Source organism: Pseudophryne corroboree, chromosome 3, assembly GCF_028390025.1.
Source record: "Pseudophryne corroboree isolate aPseCor3 chromosome 3, aPseCor3.hap2, whole genome shotgun sequence".
Taxonomy (NCBI): Eukaryota; Metazoa; Chordata; class Amphibia; order Anura; family Myobatrachidae; genus Pseudophryne; species Pseudophryne corroboree.
The window spans coordinates 257101804-257121438 of NC_086446.1; the positions used below are offsets into that span (position 1 = coordinate 257101804).

General features: G+C 46.3%; 1 protein-coding gene across 2 annotated transcripts in view; it reads right to left on the minus strand.

The window, feature by feature from the left end:
* The window catches only part of LOC135055222 (formin-I-like), a 383943-nt gene that overhangs the window by 77614 nt on the left and 286694 nt on the right, over positions 1-19635 (minus strand). For both annotated transcript variants that reach the window (XM_063959022.1, XM_063959023.1), the window contains exons 12-13: positions 1234-1363; positions 1099-1131 (exon numbers count right to left, since the gene is read on the minus strand). In XM_063959022.1, the coding sequence (XP_063815092.1) occupies positions 1099-1131; positions 1234-1363 (163 nt within the window). The remainder of the gene's footprint in view (positions 1-1098; positions 1132-1233; positions 1364-19635) is intronic.

Consider the following 19635-nt stretch of genomic DNA (forward strand, 5'->3'; position numbering starts at 1 on the left):
AAGTAGTTAGTAATCGCAATATTGCGAATACATCGGTCGCAATTTTAAGAAGCTAAGATTCACTCCCAGTAGGCGGCGGCTTAGCGTGAGCAACTCTGCTAAATTCGCCTTGCGACCGATCAACTCGGAATGAGGGCCATTGTGTGGCGTAACTTGTATAAGGATTACTACTGTGTGGTGTAACGTGTCTAAGTAGTAATACTGTGTGGCGTAACTTGTATAAGGAGCACTACTGTGCAGCGTAATGTGGCTAAGGAGTATGTATAAGGAGTACACTTCTTTTCAATGAGACCATGCCTTTGGCACGCGTTGTCCCTATTTGGAACATGTGGGGGTCCCAATGCATATTGTTGCACCTGGGCCCACCACTCATTCTGCCACTGCATTTACTTGTTCTTTATTTCCAAATCAGAATTAGGCTCATAGTATGCTGCATTGGGGGAAGAGACTGATGTAAAAGGGCCTAAGATTCTCTGTAAAGCGCTGTGGCATATGTGTGCGCTATATAAATGGCTGGTAATAATAATAGTATGATTTGAACAAACTCAAACACATTCAAGCTTAACTTGATACGTTAAAATGGTTTTACATTGTGAAACTATGGTGTTTGAATGAAAAAAAAAACATTTTTATTATTTATAAATTGTATGTAAAATATTTAAAAGTATTTAAAAACCATAATCTGAATGCAAATGGAAAACATCAAATGTAAACATGCATAATGAGCCTAAAATGCTAACGGCGACTACAAGACTCAAATTTTCGAACTGCAAATTCTAATTTATTGACTGTTGAACTGCAAAAATGTTCATGTCTATCCAACCAGTGAAAGCTGATCCACAAACTAAGGGTCATTTTATTAGCAAAGGGACGTTGAAAGTGCAGCATAATTTATATGTACAACATAAACATAGAACTATTTTGTCAGATATCATTTTAAACTTGTTTTTTATTTGTGAGGGGGAGTGGTGTCTGTGTTCTTAATGCATATTTATACAGTGAAACTAGCCCACTGCTGGGATAATTTGTCCAGTCATTTTATGAACATAACAAGATGATTTTGCATGGATAATTGCTAAGCTGTCCATATTTACATACCATCTACCTCCGCGTTCAGACCTTTGATGGAAGCTGGGCGAGAAATGAATACAAAGAGAGTTTTAAATCAATGCACGTTGTACTTAGAATGAGATTTTATGAATGTGATTGAATAATGTCTTTTTATCTGCTTACCACCAGGAACCGCTTCAAATTCTGTCAACTCCTGAGAAAATTTTGCCAAATCAGGCTCCTGCAATATGATCTGCTCCACAAGGGCATGCAAGAAGGTGAACCGTTTCTCCTTACTCACAAGCTGGGACATCTACCGGCAGAAAACAGAGGTAATTGACAGGCTGAGCAATCAATCCACAAGTAATGCAAGGATTAAAGAAGATTGTGTCCATCAGTTATTGCACAACATGACAGATAAAAACACTCTGCTAAGACAGATATATATCCCCTGTGCATTACCTTTCACTCTGCATTTTAAAAGAGATGTGGATGTTTCAGAACTTACATTTCAATATTATTTTAATATGTGAATAGTATCTTTCAATTGAATAAAACTTGACTGTTGTAGCATAACTATGCAGTGTTAATTCTAATATTTACCATTCACCTGAGGAGTGAAGCTAGGCTTTCTGTCACACAGAGCAAAAATTTGAGATGATGCGCACCCCCCTCATATAGCAGTCACCAATGGCTTGCTGGAATATAGACATCAGCATTGTAAAGACTGAAATATTTTTATGGTGTGGGAAGTGCTATGAGTATGGCGGTACGGGACGGTACTGTGTAACCATAAGAATTTAGCAGCCTGTGCCGCCAGCCCGACCACCTTGCTTGCAGACGCTGTGTGTCTGCAGGGAGGAGAGCGCAGTGCGCACCTCTCCTGGTCCTCAGTGCTCCAGTGGCAGCGGTGTGTATCTCAAATCAGATGCCGGTTCGTTAGCCAATCAGAGCTTGCGGACCAACAGCGGTGGTTCCTGATTGACTGCCAGACCGAAAACTTTGACTGGTTCACGAACCGGCACCTGATTTGAGATACACGCCACTGGAGACCGGACTGACCACTGAGGGAGCGGAGAGGCGCGTGTTGCGCTGTCCTCCCTGTGGAAACAGCAGCTGCAGAGCTGGCCCCATACAACAGTGGTGAGTTGCACTGCTGGGGGCATATGTGCATCAGGTACTGCACTACTGCGGGGCATATGTGTATCTGGCACTGCACTACTGGGGGCATATGTGTATCTGGTACTGCACTAATGGGGGCATATTGGTATCTGGCACTGCACTACTGGGAGGGGCATATGTGTATCTAGCACTGCACTACTAAGGGGCATATGTGTATCTGGCTCTACTGGGGGCATATGTCTATCTGGCACTATTGGGTGGCATATGTATATCTGGCACTGCACTAATAGGGGCATATTTGTACCTGGCACTGCACTACTGGGGGCATATGTGTATCTGGTACTGCACTACTAGGGGCATATGTGTATCTGGCTCTACTGGGGGCATATGTGTATCTGGCACTGCACTACTGGGGGCGTATGTGTATCTGGCACTATTGGGGGCATATGTGTATCTGGCACTGCACTACTGGGTGCATATGTGTATCTGGCACTGCATTACTGGTGGCATATCTGTATCTGGCTCTACTGGGGGCATATGTGTATCTGGCACTGCACTACTGTGGGCATATGTGTATCTGGCACTACTGGGTGCATATGTTTATCTGGCACTGCACTACTGAGGGCATATGTGTATCTGCCACTATTGGGGCATATGTATATCTGGTCCCCCCATATGTGTATCACTCCCCCATTTTCATTGACCACACCCTATGTTGCCCCACCCATTACCACTAAGAAATTGTATCTACTTGCACCACTGGGTGTGAGCAAAACCTGAGTTTCGTCCCATTACATTAGGGTGCAAGTGCCTGCTGCATTTATTCTGGGCTCTGGATTGTCAAATGGAGCATTCAAGCTCCACTGTCTCAAGATTCAAAGGGAAGTACTAAGTCACTGTTTGTACATTACTACACTGCCTCACTCACCACAGAGCATTGCAGTGACTGTCATACATTACAGACAGAGAGCATCAGTGACAACCATGTAATATAAAGAGAATTGCAGTTACTGACCACCATATAATGCAGAGAGCATCAGTGACTGCCATTATCGCCGGGAGTGGGGGAAGTGGGTACTAATTACGCAGACCCAGGCCTGATGGAGGGGCACAGGTCTGTCGCCATCCCCCTGCCCGTCTGTCAGCAGCAGCAGCTTTGTTCTTCAGCCAGCACATGCTGCTGTGTGCTGACTGGGCTTTGGTGGTGCAGGGAGACTGCTGCCACTTAGCAGCAGCAGTCTCTTCTGCATGTGCAGGGGGGTAATTTGCCTCCAGCTAAGGGTCTGAATATCGCCCACAAAACCACGCTCAGCGCTACATAGCAGTGCTGAAAATTATCTTTAACATAAATTTTTATAAGTGGGCATGACCACACCTCCCACGGTGAGGCCACGCCCCAGATAATTTACCTGCAACAGCTCTCTACACCCCTGGTAACTGCTATAAAATACAGTGAGCAGCTGTAACCACCTTGTAATACAGAGAGCATCAGTGACTGCCATATAATACATAGGGCAGTTATAACTACCTTATAATACAGACAGCATTACTGACTGCCATATAAATGAATGATAATTACAGTGCCTACCACAGAATGCAGAGCGCATCAATAATCGCCAGTGCTGCCATCAGAAATTGTGGGGCCCAGGACAAAATGGTCAGCCACCCCCCTCCCCACACACACACACACACACACACATGCAAATAAAATATAAATGACATAAAAAGAAAAATATATATTTCAAAAAACTTTAATACAATTCCTATGCACAAATAGAGTAACAGCATATTATGCCCCCTGTACCATATTAAGTGGGTGATTCAGACCTGATCGCTGGGCTGCTAACTTTGCTGTCCTACATTCAGATAGTCACTGCCCAAGGGGGAGTGTAAATTCGCTGTGCAAGTGTGCGATCCCATGTGTACGCCGAGCTGCAAAATTCCAGTGTGTGCAGTCTCTGTGCAGCCCAGGACTTACTACTACAGTGCGATGAGAACAGACTGATCGAGGCCAGAGCTGACGCCAGACACTCTCCCTGAAAACGTTTGGGAACGCCTGCATTTTCCGGACACTCCCAATAAACGGTCAGTTACGACCCACAAACAGCCTCTTCCTGTCAATCACCTTGCGAACACCCATGCAAATGAAACTTTCGCACCATCCTGTCACTGACCGGCGATGCTGTTGGCTGATGCGTATGCGCATTGCAGTGCATACCCATGCGCAGTTTATTGCTGATCGCCCGCTGTGCGAAAACGCACAGCAGCGATCCGGTCTGAATCACCCCCTAAGTCCCCACAGTAATGCCCCCGCCCCATATTATGCCCCACAGTTATGCCCCTGTCACCATATTATGCTCCCCACCGTAATGCCCCTGACAACATATTATGCCCCCCCAGAGCTGTAACTAGGTGTGTGCCAGTGGTGCCTTGTATACAGCAACACTGCACTGTGGGCGCACCATCAAGCAGCACCACCTACACGGCCGATGCCCGCTCTCCCTCACTGCCTCCCGCCTCCTGCCACTGCAGCCAGAGCCGGCCCGACCATTATGCCGACTATGCAGCTGAGTAAGGCGTCAGAGTTAAGAGGGCGCCGTGTAGAATTGGAGACAGACAGCGGCAGCGACTTTTCAAATGTGGAGCTGGCCGCAGTCAGTCAGGCAAGGGTATCCTTGCCTCCTATTCTCATGGTCTATGGGTCCCAACTGAGTCTCGTCCCCAAGCCATGCCTAGTCTCTGCCCCTGTTCTAGTGTCTCCACTCTCCACCCGTCTACTTTTCCATGGCTGTAACCTTGCTCAGTGTCCTCCTCCGTGTTTCCGCCCATCTCCTCCCTCTTTCCCTGAGCTCCTGCCCAGTATCTTCACCCCCTGACTCATCTCATGGCAGAACTTGGAAAGTACAACACATACCCTGGATAAGGCAGCTGGACTTTTGTAGGTGGTGACAGTGACCAGCTATGAGGTGAGCACTGTGCCCGTTGTATTAGAGTTGACTGTAGCTACCATGCAAAGCCTGTGTGTCCATGCTCCCCTGTCATTTGCTGATTTTTTATTTTTATAAAAAGGAGAGCAGCAATGTGGCTACAGTTGCAGTGGTGCCCGGAAGCTATGAGTGCCCACCCAAATCTTATAACAACAAAAAGAAGACCAGATACACACTATATTCTGCATTTCCTGGTTTTTCCTGGTTGGCACGGCAAGTCCTTTAGGAGGTTATAAGGTCGAAAGTGTAATCACAGCAATTAATTCTATGCTGTGAGCTGCTGTACACTACAGGTCACTGTATGTGGAAGGGGTTCTAACCCTTTCACTGCCAGAGGACTACAAGCCGGATAAGTGTCCACTGAACCAGGGCAGTAACTAGGTGTGTGCCAGTGGTGCCTGGCACACAGCACGGATGCGCTGTAGGCGCAGGACCACCGGCAACACCCACCTGGCCTCTCCATTGCCACTGCCGCACTGTGGGGTCCGGACCGTGTCCCCCTGCCATCACTGCTTGTCACCCAGCTGCACTGCCCAGCTACCTCTCACATAGGTAGCCGGGCAGAACTGCAGCTCCCCCCTCCACTCCCTCCCCATGTGATGGGAGAGATGATGTCTCTCCCAGCCCACCCACAATGCCCTGCGCTGCAAATAGTGCAGTGTAGATTGGGAAGAGGAGAGGAGAGGCATGCCAGCTGTTCACAGATGAGTATAGCACTTACACTCTCTCTCGGACTCTGCCTGCCTAATATGTAAAAAAGGGGAACTCTGCCTGCCATAATGTGTAAAAAGGGGGACTCTGCCTGCCTAATGTGTAAAAAGGGGGACACTGCTGCTGTAATGTGTAAAAAGTGACTCTGCCTGTTTAATGTGTAAAAAGGGGGACTGTCTGCCATAATGAGTAAAAGGGAGCTCTACCTACCTAATGTAAAAGGGCACTCTACCTGCCGTACTGTGTAAAAGGAGACTCTACCTACTGTACTATGTAAAATGGAGCTCTGCCTGACGTAATGTGTAAAAGGAAGCTCTGTGGTCACGCCCTTTCCGCATGAAGCCATGACCCTATATTTTGTATATGGGGAGTGGGGGTGACGATGCTGTTTCTTGCACACAGCGCTAAAATGTCTGGTTACGGCACTGATGCCCCCATATTAATGCCCTTGTCACCATATTATGTCCACACATTAATTACGCCAGTACCTGCTCGTTGTCAGGGGTTCTGTTCATTACAGCCTCCTCTAGTATATTTCTCTGACGTCCTAGTGGATGCTGGGAACTCCGTAAGGACCATGGGGAATAGCGGCTCCGCAGGAGTCTGGGCACATCTAAAGAAAGCTTTAGGATCACCTGGTGTGCACTGGCTCCTCCCCCTATGACCCTCCTCCAAGCCTCAGTTAGATTTCTGTGCCCGACGAGAAGGGTGCACACTAGGGGCTCTCCTGAGCTCTTTGTGAAAGTTTTAGTTTAGGTTTATTATTTTCAGTGAGACCTGCTGGCAACAGGCTCACTGCATCGTGGGACTAAGGGGAGAAGAAACGGACTCACCTGCGTGCAGAGTGGATCGGGTTTCTTAGGCTACTGGACATTAGCTCCAGAGGGACGATCACAGGTTCAGCCTGGATGGGTCCCGGAGCCGCGCCGCCGGCCCCCTTACAGAGCCAGAAGAGCGAAGAGGTCCGGTGAAATCGGCGGCAGAAGACGATCCTGTCTTCAGATAAGGTAGCGCACAGCACCGCAGCTGTGCGCCATTGCTCTCAGCACACTTCACACTCCGGTCACTGAGGGTGCAGGGCGCTGGGGGGGCAGCGCCCTGAGACGCAATAAATCGATAAAAACCTTATATGGCTAAAATAAATGCATCACATATAACTCCTGGGCTATATGGATGCATTTAACCCCTGCCAAAACATACAGAAATACGGATGATAAGGACGCCGAGAAAGGGGCAGAGCCTATCTCCTCAGCACACTGGCGCCATTTTCCCTCACAGCTCAGTTGGAGTGAAGCTCCCTTGCTCTCCCCTGCAGTCACTACACTACAGAAAGGGGTTAAAAAAGAGAGGGGGCACAAATTAGGCGCAGTATAAACAATACAGCAGCTATAAAGGGAAAAACACTTATATAAGGTTATCCCTATATATATATATAGCGCTCTGGTGTGTGCTGGCAAACTCTCCCTCTGTCTCCCCAAAGGGCTAGTGGGTCCTGTCCTCTATCAGAGCATTCCCTGTGTGTATGCTGTGTGTCGGTACGTTTGTGTCGACATGTATGAGGAGAAAAATGATGTGGAGACGGAGTAGAGTGTCTGTAATAGTGTTGTCACCCCCTAGGGGGTCGACACCTGAGTGGATGTACTGTTGAAATTGCGTGACAGTGTCAGCTTTGTATAAAAGACAGTGGTTGACATGAGACAGCCGGCTACTCAGCTTGTGCATGTCCAGACGTCTCATACAGGGGCTCTAAAGCGCCCGTTACCTCAGATACAGACGCCGACACGGATACTGACTCCTGTGTCGACGGTGAAGAGACAACCGTGATTTCCAATAGGGCCACTCATTCATTGCATGATTGATGCAATGGAAAATGTTTACACTTTTCTGATAATATGAATACCACCAAAAAAAGGGGTATTATGTTTGGTGAGGAAAAACTTCCTGTAGTTTTCCTAAATCTGAAAAATAAAATGAGGTGTGTGATGATGCGTGGGTTTCCCCCCGATAACAATTGATAATTCTAAAAAGTTATTGGCAGTATACCTTTTCCCGCCAGAGGTTAGGGTGCGTTGGGAAACACCCCCTACAGGGGATAAGGCGCTCACACGCTTGTAAGAACAAGGGCTCTACCCTCTCTTGAGATGGCCGCCCTTAAGGATCCTGCTGATAAAAAGCAGGAGGGTATCCTAAAATGTATTTACACACATACTAGTGTTATACTGCGACCAACAATCGCCTCAGCCTGGATGTGCAGTGCTGGGTTGGCGTGGTCGGATTCCCTGACTGGAAATATTGATATCCTAGATAAGGACAGTATATTATTGCCTATAGAGCAATTAAAAGATGCATTTCTATATATGCATGATGCACAGCGGAATATTTGCCGACTGGCATCAAGTATAAGTGCGTTGTATTCTACCAGTAAAGTGGTCAGGGATTCCAAACGGCATTTGGAAGTATTGCCTTAAAAAAAGGGGATGTACCCTAGGTCGCCTCTCAAAATAAGACGCCGTATTATCAGGCGCAGTCCTGGTTGGCAAGCGGACAAAAGGGTTCCTCTTTTCTGCTCGTGACAGAGGTAGAGGAAAATGGCTGCAGAGATCAGCCAGTTCCCAGGAACAGAAACCCTTTTCCGCCTCTGCCAAGCCCTCAGTATGACGCTAGGGCTTTACAAGTTCAGGTAAGGTGGGGGCCCGTTCTCAGTGAATTTCAGTGCGCAGTGGGCTCACTCGCAAGTAGACCCCGGGATCCTTCAGGTGTTATCTCAGGGGTACAAAATTGGAATTCGAGACGTATTCCCCTCGCCGTTTCCAAAAAGTCTGTTTTACCGACGTCTCCCGCTGACAGGGAGGCAGTTTTGGAAGCCATTCACAAGCTGTATTCCCAGCAGGTGATAATTAAGGTACCCCTCCTGCAACAGGGAAAGGGGTATTATTCCACACTATTGTGGTACCGAAGCCAGACGGCTCGGTGAGACCGATTTTAAAATCTAAAATCTTTGAACACTTACATACAGAGGTTCAAATTCAAAATTGAGTCACTCAGAGCAGTGATTGCAAACCTGGAAGAAGGGGACTACATGATGTCTCGGGACATCAAGGATGCTTACCTTCATGTCAAAATTTACCCTTCTCACCAAGGGTATCTCAGGTTATGGTACAGAACTGTCACTATCAGTTCAGACGCTGCCGTAGGGAGGGTCCACGGCACCCCGGGTCTTTACTGAAGTAATGACCGAAATGATGATATTCCTTCAAAGGAAGGGAATTTTTAGTTATCCTTTACTTGGACGATTCCCTGATAAGGGTAAGATCCAGGGAACAGTTGGAGATCGGTGTAGAACTATCTCAGGTAGTGTTGCGGCAGCACGATTGGATTCTCAATATTCCAGATTCGCAGCTGGTTCCGACGACTTGTCTTCTGTTCCTAGGGATGATCCTGGACACAGTCCAGAAAGAAGGTGTTTCTCCCGGAGGAAAAAGCCAGGGAGTTATCCGAGCTAGTCAGGAACCTCCTAAAACCAAACCAAGTCTCAGTGCATCAATGCACAAGGGTTCTGGGTAAAAATGGTGGCTTCCTACGAAGCAATCCCATTCGGCAGATTCCACGCAAGACTTTCCAGTGGAACCTACTGGACAAATGGTCCGGGTCGCATCTTCAGATGCATCAGCGGATAACCCTGTCACCAGGGACAAGGGTATCCCTCCTGTGGTGGTTGCAGAGTGCTCATCTTCTAGAGGGCCGCAGATTCGGCATTCAGGACTGGATCCTGGTGACCACGGATGCCAGCCTGCGAGGCTGGGGAGCAGTCACACAGGGAAGGAATATCCAGGGCTTATGGTCAAGCCTGGAGACATCACTTCACATAAATATCCTGAAGCTAAGGGCCATTTACAATGCTCTAAGCTTAGCAAGACCTCTGCTTCAAGGTCAGCCGGTGTTGTTCCAGTCGGACAACATTACGGCAGTCACCCACGTAAACAGACAGGGTGCCACAAGAAGCAGGAGGGCAATGGCAGAAGCTGCAAGGATTCTTCGCTGGGCGAAAAACCATGTGATAGCACTGTCAGCAGTTTTCATTCCGGGAGTGGACAACTGGGAAGCAGATTTCCTCAGCACGACCTCCACCCGGGAGAGTAGGGACTTCACCCAGAAGTCTTCCACATGATTATAAACCGTTGGGAAAAACTCGACAGGTATTGCGCCAGGTCAAGGGATCCTCAGGCAATAGCTGTAGATGCTCTGGTAACACCGTGGGTGTACCAATCAGTGTATGGGTTCCCTCCTCTGCCTCTCATACCCAAGGTACTGAGATTGATAAGATGGAGAGGAGTAAGCACTATATTAGTGGCTCCGGATTGGCCAAGAAGGACTTGGTAACCGGAACTTCAAGAGATGCTCACGGAGGATCCGTGGCCTCTACCTCTAAGAAGGGACCTGCTTCAGCGGGGACCTTGTCTGTTCCAAGACTTGCCGCGGCTGCGTTGACGGCATGGCGGTTGAACGCCGGATCCTGAAGGAAAAAAGGCATTCCGGATGAAGTCATCCCTATCCTGATCAAGGCCGGGAAGGATGTAACCGAAAAACATTATCACCGCATTTGGCGAAAATATGTTGCGTGGTGCGAGGCCAGTAAGGCTCGACGGAGGAAATTCAACTGGGTCGATTCCTACATTTCCTGCAAACAGGAGTATCTATGGGCCTGAAATTGGGGTCCATTAAGGTTCAAATTTCGGCTCTGTCGATTTTCTTCCAAAAAAGAACTAGCTTCAGTCCCTGAAGTTCAGACTTTTGTTAAAGGGGTACTGCATATACAGACTCCTTTTGTGCCTTCAGTGGCACTTTGGGATCTCAAGGTGGTTTTTGGGTTCCAAAAGTCACATTGGTTTGACCCACTTAAATCTGTGGAGTTAAAATATCTCACAGAAAAAGTGGTCATGCTGTTGGCTATGGCCTGGGCCAGGCGCGTGTCAGAATTGGTGGCGTTATCCTGTAAAAGCCCTTATCTGAGTTTCCATTCGGACAGGGCGGAATTGAGGACTCGTCCTCAGTTTCTCCCTAAGGTGGTTTCAACGTTCACCTGAACCAAACCTATTGTGGTGCCTGCGGCTACTAGGGACTTGGGGGACTCCAAGTTGCTAGACGTTGTCAGGACCCGGAAAATATATGTTTCCAGGACGGCTGGAGTCAGGAAATCTGACTTGCTGTTTATCCTGTATGCACCCAACTAGCTGGGTGCTCCTGCTTCTAAGCAGACTATTGCTCGTTGGATTTGTAGTACAATTCAGCTTGCACATTCTGTGGCAGGCCTGCCACAGCCAAAAATCTGTAAATGCCCACTCCACAAGGAAGGTGGGCTCATCTTGGGCAGCTGCCAAGGGGTCTCGGCTTTACAACTTTGCCGAGCAGTTACTTGGTCAGGAGCAAATACGTTTGTAAAATTCTACAAATTTGATACCCTGGCTGAGGAGGACCGGGAGTTCTCTCATTGGGTGCTGCAGAGTCATCCGCACTCTCCCGCCCGTTTTGGGAGCTTTGGTATAATCCCCATGGTCCTTACGGAGTTCCCAGCATCCACTAGGACGTCAGAGAAAATAAGAATTTACTTACCGATAATTCTATTTCTCGTAGTCCGTAGTGGATGCTGGGCGCCCATCCCAAGTGCGGATTGTCTGCAATACTGGTACATAATTATTGTTACCAAAAAATTCAGGTTATTGCTGTAGTGAGCCATCTTTTCTAGAGGCTCCTCTATTATCATGCTGTTAACTGGGTTCAGATCACAAGTTGTACAGTGTGATTGGTGTGGCTGGTATGAGTCTTACCCGGGATTCAAAATCCTTCCTTATTGTGTACGCTCGTCCGGGCACAGTATCCTAACTGAGGCTTGGAGGAGGGTCATAGGGGGAGGAGCCAGTGCACACCAGGTGATCCTAAAGCTTTCTTTAGATGTGCCCAGACTCCTGCGGAGCCGCTATTCCCCATGGTCCTTACGGAGTTCCCAGCATCCACTACGGACTACGAGAAATAGAATTATCGGTAAGTAAATTCTTATTTTAATAACTGTCTCCTCTGGGTCTGAGGCCATTTTAGGAGGGACATTTTCAACAGAGTGCTGCGTGCAGATGGACGGGGATGGTCGACAGTGGGTGGGTGGCGGCATGAGTGACCCAGGCTCTCCCCTCTTTATCAGAGGCCAGGCCCAGGACCTGATGATCATCATATAATAATATAGAGAGCATAAGTGACAACCATATAATATGGAGAACACTGCAGTGACCACCGTATAATGCAGAGAGCATTAGTGACTTACATATAATACAGAGAGCCGTTGTAACTAGAGATGTGCGCCAAACCATTTTTGCTGGATTTGGATTTGACTCTGATTCATCCTCTGGTTTTAGATTTGCCAAACCGCTGTAGCTGGTTTTGGCTTTGGATTTTTTTCCAAAACTTTACAAACAAAAGCTAAAATCACATACAGATGGAGCCATGCTAATCGTGCCTATCGCCACGTCCGGGACATGTTCACATCCCATTCACAAGAACAGGAGCATCTCTGTGTGCTCCCGGCATGACTAGGTGGACAGATTACCTAGTCACGCCGGGAATGCTCGTATGCGATGGAGCCGCATCAGATGAGCGTGGCTCCATCTGTAATTTAGCCCTTTTTTCATTCCTAGAGTATTATTAACCTCAAAAACATAATTTTCCAGTGATTTTCAGTCAATTTGACAACCTCACAGCTCACAATATTGTTTTCACCAATATTGGCCAAAGGCTACAGTGAACTGACTGGTTACTAAGTGACAGAGCAGCAGCACAAACACACAGAAGTTTATAGCACATCTATGAAACACTGCCACACAGCTCTCCCACCCACCCTCATGTTGGGTAAAAAAGGATATGAAAACTTTAACAAACCAATCGCTTCAGTGACAGGGACTGCCACTTTGTGGCTGAAGTGCTTGGTTTATTTTGGCCCCACAAAACAAGTTACCAATGACATTAAGGCAGCTAAGCTAACAGCTCTGCAGTGGCAAGATATCATTATCCTACCATTCTCACCCTCATCAGAGTGTACATCATCCTCACACTATAATAATTCATCCCCGATGGAATCCACTATTGCAGAAGTCTCTGTACTTTGATGTAATTGCTGATAAAGGTCTTCCTTGTGGAATTTACAGTACATTTTGATGAACATAATCTTTTCCACATTTTGAGGAAGTAGTCTCCTACGGTGTTCACTCACAAGGTTTCCGGATGTGCTGAAAACTCTCTCCAAGTACACACTGGAGGATGGGCAGCTTAAGTAATTCAAAGTCAGTTTTTACAAGGGCCTCCAAATTGCTTTTTTTTCTTTCAAGTACTCAAAGGGACTCTGTGGCATGTCTATCTGTATGGTGTCATGAAAATAACCCTCCACCATTCTTTGGATGGTGATCGTACCACATGGAGTTATGGTAGAGATGTCATTAATTCTTTTAGACCTGACAAGATGTCAAAATGTTGTGTTGACTTATCTACATAACCACTGGGTCTTTTGGGAAAGGTTAGTTTTTTCCTGGCTGCTGCGAAAGAACCTGAATGAGTAGACGTTGTAGAGCCATTTGTCCCTTGAGTTGCCAACTTGTTCACCAGGAGCTCTTTGCATCTCTTAAGATCTGAGTCAGTTGGAAAGAAAGACAGTGTACAACTTTAACCTAATATCAAGCACAGTTGCCAAAATGTAGTGATCCTATTTCAAGATATTGGCAACCCTTGGATCCTTGCAAAGTGAATAAAGGACTTGATCTTTAAGTCCGGCATACTTTGCGGATTTGCTTTGTTTTACCTCCTCCTTCAATTTCTCCAGCTAATTTTCCAAAAGCCTAATTATGGAAATCACTTGACTCAAGCTAGCTGTATCGGAACTCACTTCACAGGTGCTACTTAGAAGGGTTTGAGCACCTTGCACAAGATAGAAAGTACTCTCCACTGCACTGGGCTAATGTACTTCTCCAGGAGGTAGTGAAATCATTTACTGAGAGGGGCTACTCAAAAAACATCAAGCAGTTGCTTAATAAGAGGCACAACATAAATTCTCAGCACAATCTAATGCAACTAAAAAGGTTGACCAAATAAACACTAATCACAACAAGAGCCTGGTCAATAATGTCAACAGACTCAATATTAGGCAAAAAAATGCCACAACAAACCCCTGACAAGTATTCTAAGGGAATGAAACCTCTAAGAAAGCGGTGGCCAACCCGCTGCTCTTGAGCCACATGCAGCTTTCTTCCGCCACATGTGGTTCAGTCGGCTCATGCGGCCACCTTCCACTAGCCGACAGCCTGGCATACTAGTTGTTTCTAACGGTGCCGGCCCGTGAGCCAATCAGAGCTTGCGCACCAGCAGCTAAGGCTCCTGATTGGCTCACGGACTGGTGCTTAATTAGAAATAGAGTGATACCGCCGCTGGAGACTTACTAAGTATCTGGCACTGTGGGGCATATGTGTTCCTGGCACTGTGGGGCATATATGTATCTGGCACTGTGGGGCATATGTGTTACTGACACAGTGGGGCATATGTTACTGGCACTGTGGGGATATGTGTATCCGGTACTGTGGGGGCATGTGTATCTGGCACTGGGGGCATCTATGTATCTGGCACTGTGGGGACATGTGTATCTGGCACTGTGAAGGCACCCATTTCTTGGTGTTTTTATATGTATGTATGTGGCACTGTACAACATGACTAAAAATGGTGTTATAATACAAGGTCATACTCCTACAAATGTCATACCAAAAGGTGTGCACACGAAAATGGGGTGTGGCTTTGTGACAACTAGGCTATGCCCCCATATTTGCACATGCGCCTTTGACGCGCACATGATATTGGCTCTTGCTCTTGACTACAGATGCACTGTGGGGCATATATATATCTTGCACTGTAAGGACATGTGTATCTGGCACTGTGGGGCATATATGTATCTAGCACTGTGGGGGACATATGTATCTGGCCCTGGGGGCATATATGTATCTGGCACTGGGGGCATATATATATCTGGCACTGTGATGACATGTGTATCTGGCACTCTGGGGTATATATGTATCTGGCACTGTGGGCATATATGTATCTGGCACTGTGGGGCATATGTGTTCCTGGCACTGTAGGTCATATATGTATCTGGCACTGTGGGGCATATGTGTTCCCTGAAACTGTGGAGCATATGTGTTCCTGACACTGTGGGGCATATATGTATCTGGCACTGAGGGGCATATGTGTTCCCTGGCACTGTAGGGCATATGTGTTCCTGGAACTGTGGGCATATTTGGATCTGGCACTGTGGGGCATATGTGTTCCTGGCACTGTGGGGTATATGTGTTCCTGGCACTGTGGGGCATATATGTATCTGGCACTGTGGGGCATATGTGTTCCCTGGCACTGTAGGGCATATGTGTTCCTGGAACTGTGGGCATATTTGGATCTGGCACTGTGGGGCATATGTGTTCCTGGCACTGTGGGGTATATGTGTTCCTGGCACTGTGGGGCATATATGTATCTGGCACTTGGGGCATATATGTATCTGGCAATGTAGGGACATGTGTATCTGGCACTGTGGGGCATATATGTATCTGGCACTGTGGAGCATATGTGTTCCTGGCACTGTGGGGCATATATGTATCTGGCACTGTGGAGCATATGTGTTCCTGGCACTGTGGGGCATATATGTATCTGGCACTGTGGGGCATATGTGTTCCCTGGCACTGTAGGGCATATGTGTTCCTGGAACTGTGGGCATATTTGGATCTGGCACTGTGGGGCATATGTGTTCCTGGCACTGTGGGGTATATGTGTTCCTGGCACTGTGGGGCATATATGTATCTGGCACTTGGGGCATATATGTATCTGGCAATGTAGGGACATGTGTATCTGGCACTGTGGGGCATATATGTATCTGGCACTGTGGAGCATATGTGTTCCTGGCACTGTGGGGCATATATGTATCTGGCACTGTGGAGCATATGTGTTCCTGGCACTGTGGGGCATATATGTATCTGGCACTGTGGGGCATATGTGTTCCCTGGCACTGTAGGGCATATGTGTTCCTGGAACTGTGGGCATATTTGGATCTGGCACTGTGGGGCATATGTGTTCCTGGCACTGTGGGGTATATGTGTTCCTGGCACTGTGGGGCATATATGTATCTGGCACTTGGGGCATATATGTATCTGGCAATGTAGGGACATGTGTATCTGGCACTGTGGGGCATATATGTATCTGGCACTGTTGGGACATATGTATCTGGCACTGGGGGCATATATGTATCTGGCACTGGGGACATATATGTATCTGGCACTGTGGGGGGCATGTGTATCTGGCACTGTGGAGGCACCCATTTTTTTGCGTTTTTATATGTATGTATGTGGCACTGTACAACATGACTAAAAATGGGGTTATGACACAAGGTTATACTCCTACAAATGTCATACCGAAAGGTGTGTGCACAAAAATGCGGTGTGACTTTGTGACAACTAGGCCACGCCCCCATTTTTGTGCCTGCGCCTTTAACGCGCGCATGATATTGGCTCTTGCCCTTGATTCTATATATTTATACATATATCTGAAAGCATGAGACACCTTCAGCCTAGTTTAGCACCCTGCCCCACCCACCCCTCACTGATTTTAAATAGATAGCCCAGCACTCTGACCTACATATGTGGAGTGAGCACACTGAGATAAGACTCCTACATTTGTTTTACTTGTTTTACAGTAGTCAATATTGGGGGGATTCTCTGGGGCGCAGGGCATCGCAACCTACCATTATTTCAATGCACTATGGCACTTATAGTTTGTTTTATATATATGTAACACTTTCACATCATTTTCTTTCACTACTCATATCACTCACACATGCAGCATAGCTGATCCTACTTCTTTAACCCTTTATTTGTATCACTCTTGCAGTGCCCTAGGGGTTGTCTGGCTGGGTGGCTCTGGGGTGTCCTGCCCCCAGGACTTGAACCCCTATAGTTAGTTTTAGGGACTTACCCAATGAGAGGATACCTTGGTGCGGTGGGTAAGCTCATAGCCCTGGCCAGGATTATGCTAAATGCCTCTGGTTATTACAGGTCGAGCTAGTGTGAGATAGTGCACCTGCACCTCTTTTCCCTTGTATACTGTATTCAGTCTCAAACAGCGTAGCACCTCATTACTTAATTATGGTGTGCAAACCCCTCTTGCCCTTGACTACAGATCTTTTCTGGATCTTTGCCTCTGACTGGTTGGCCACCCCTGCTCTAAGACTTCTTTAACCACTTAACTGACGATTTATTTCACCGAAAACCGCTCCGAAATTGTCGGGGGTTTTTATGAGTGAATTAAGTGAAGAACATAACTTTAACCCTATCCCAAATGATTTTAGTTAAAAAAAAGGGAAAAAATATTTTTTTGAAATTTTTTTTTTTTTAAAAACATTTTTTTTTCAAACATCAAAACATCGATCGGGAACATCGCGACCATCGGAATGACTATCGCTGCTTTCATTTTGAAATGCAGGGGGGGGAGTCAGGGGGTGGCTTGGGAGGGTTCATTTACTTTCCCCAGCGGCTGCCATTGTCTGCAGTTGCTGGAGGAAGGGGCTCCTGCCGTGCTGACTGATCAGCACGGCAGACACAGGGGGAGAGTGCAGGGAGACAGCGGGAATTGACATCAGCAGCAGCGGAGGTAAGTTTCTCTTCCCTGCCGCTGCTAACACTCTCTATCTGACTGGTCACATCCTGTGCGACTAGGTCAGATAGAGCACTTGCAGGCATGGTCGCATCTGATGCTACCATGCCAGGCAAGTGGTTAAAAGACCAATGGTGACTACATCATCCTGTACCAATAAGTCTTGGCTTATAGGCAAACATACTGGCTGCATAACATGTACAATCTGTACCACTTGCAGTCACTGATTGTCGGTACATTTTTTCAACACACCCATAAGGGTAAGAAAATTTACGTCAAATTGAAACTTACCTGTAATATGAACTATGGATCATGTTGTATATATATTAAAGTTCCCATGTGGGCTTACATATGTTTGAAAGATGATCAGAACATTCAAAGAAAAAATGACACAACACACACAGTAGTTCTTCTATTACGTTGTCACCCTTGAATAAACAACCAGCAAGCTAGTGGCAAAGCACTTCTTTATGTTTTTTTATTTTGGGCAGTACGGATGGTATAATGGTTAGCATTACTGCCTTACAGCACTGAGGTCATGGGTTCGATTCCCACCATGGCCCTAACTGTGTGGAGTTTGTATATTCTCCCCGTACTTGCGTGGGTTTCCTCCGGGTACTCTGGATTCCTCCCACAATCCAAAAATATACTGGTAGGTTAATTGGCTCCCAACAAAAAATAATTAACCCTAGCGTGAATGTGTCTCTGTGTACATGTGATAGGGAATATAGATTGTAAGCTCCACTGGGGCAGGGACTGATTTGAATGGGCAAATATTCTCTGTACAGTGCAGCGGAATATGTGTGCGCTATATAAGTAACTGGTAGTAATAATAATAATAATTATAGACCTTGTGCTTCCCCTTGAATAGGTGTTGGCAATGCCAAGATGAAATTCAAATGGATTTTCAATCTGGACATTGTGGCCACAAGAAGCTTGAATGGATGTAATCCACTTCATGTTTCTTTGACAGGATATTTTTTGTTAACTTTTTGTTGATTTTATTCTCTCTGTCTTTTCCTGATTATTGCACACAAAGAACATGGTTGGGGAATTTTTTGAGTCATTTATTTATTTTTCAGAAATTTGGGGATTTATTTTCTTATCACAATTCTGCTCATTTGCTAACCCTTTTAATTGGCTTTTGCAGTGCCAAATACTTTTGACCCTCTTTATTCCTGGTTCAGTTATGTTCTCCATCCACAAATCTTTATTCCAGGGTGCTCTTTATTGCTATAACTGGGATATATACCTATTGGATAAGAACACATTGGCATCTGCAATAAGTTAACACAAGTTGACATGCAAATAAATGTTTATATTTGTATAAACATTGTATTTATGTATGTTTTTGAAATGCAGTTCAATCTCCTTTTTTTAACACACAATTGTGTCAAAACAAAATACAATTTATTTAGGCCATAGGTTCTCAAACTCGGTCTTCAGGACCCCACACAGTGCATGTTTTGCAGGTAACCCAGCAGGTGCACAGGAGTATTAATTACTCACTGACCCATTTTAAAAGATCCACCGGTGGAGCTAACTATTTCACTTGCGATTCTGTGAGGAGAACTGCAAAACATGCACTGTGTGGGGTCCTGAGGACCGAGTTTGAGAACCTGTGATTTAGGCTGACCAAATTAGCCCTTTAAACTGGGCCACTCATGAATTACACAGGTTATGTGGCTGTCTGACTTCAAGCCTGCATGTCACCTGGTTTTAATCAGCCACATGACCTATGTAATTCATGAGTGTCCCCGTTAAAAGGGCTAATATGGTCAGCCTAATTAATTAAGCCAACAAGTTGTCGAAATATTATTAACATTTATTGATTGTAAACACTGAAGTGCATTGATCCATGTCAGTCACATAGAATATAGCAAGTACCTTACAAAATTATGCATAACAATAATTGATTTAAGTATCCATGCCACAGGTGACATAATTAGTACCTTGGTTAATTTGATTTAACCATTTGTGCTGAGCCATGCATATACTAAAAACCTGAATCATTGGGGTGCCCTGAGGAAATATCTGCTCTGGAGTATAG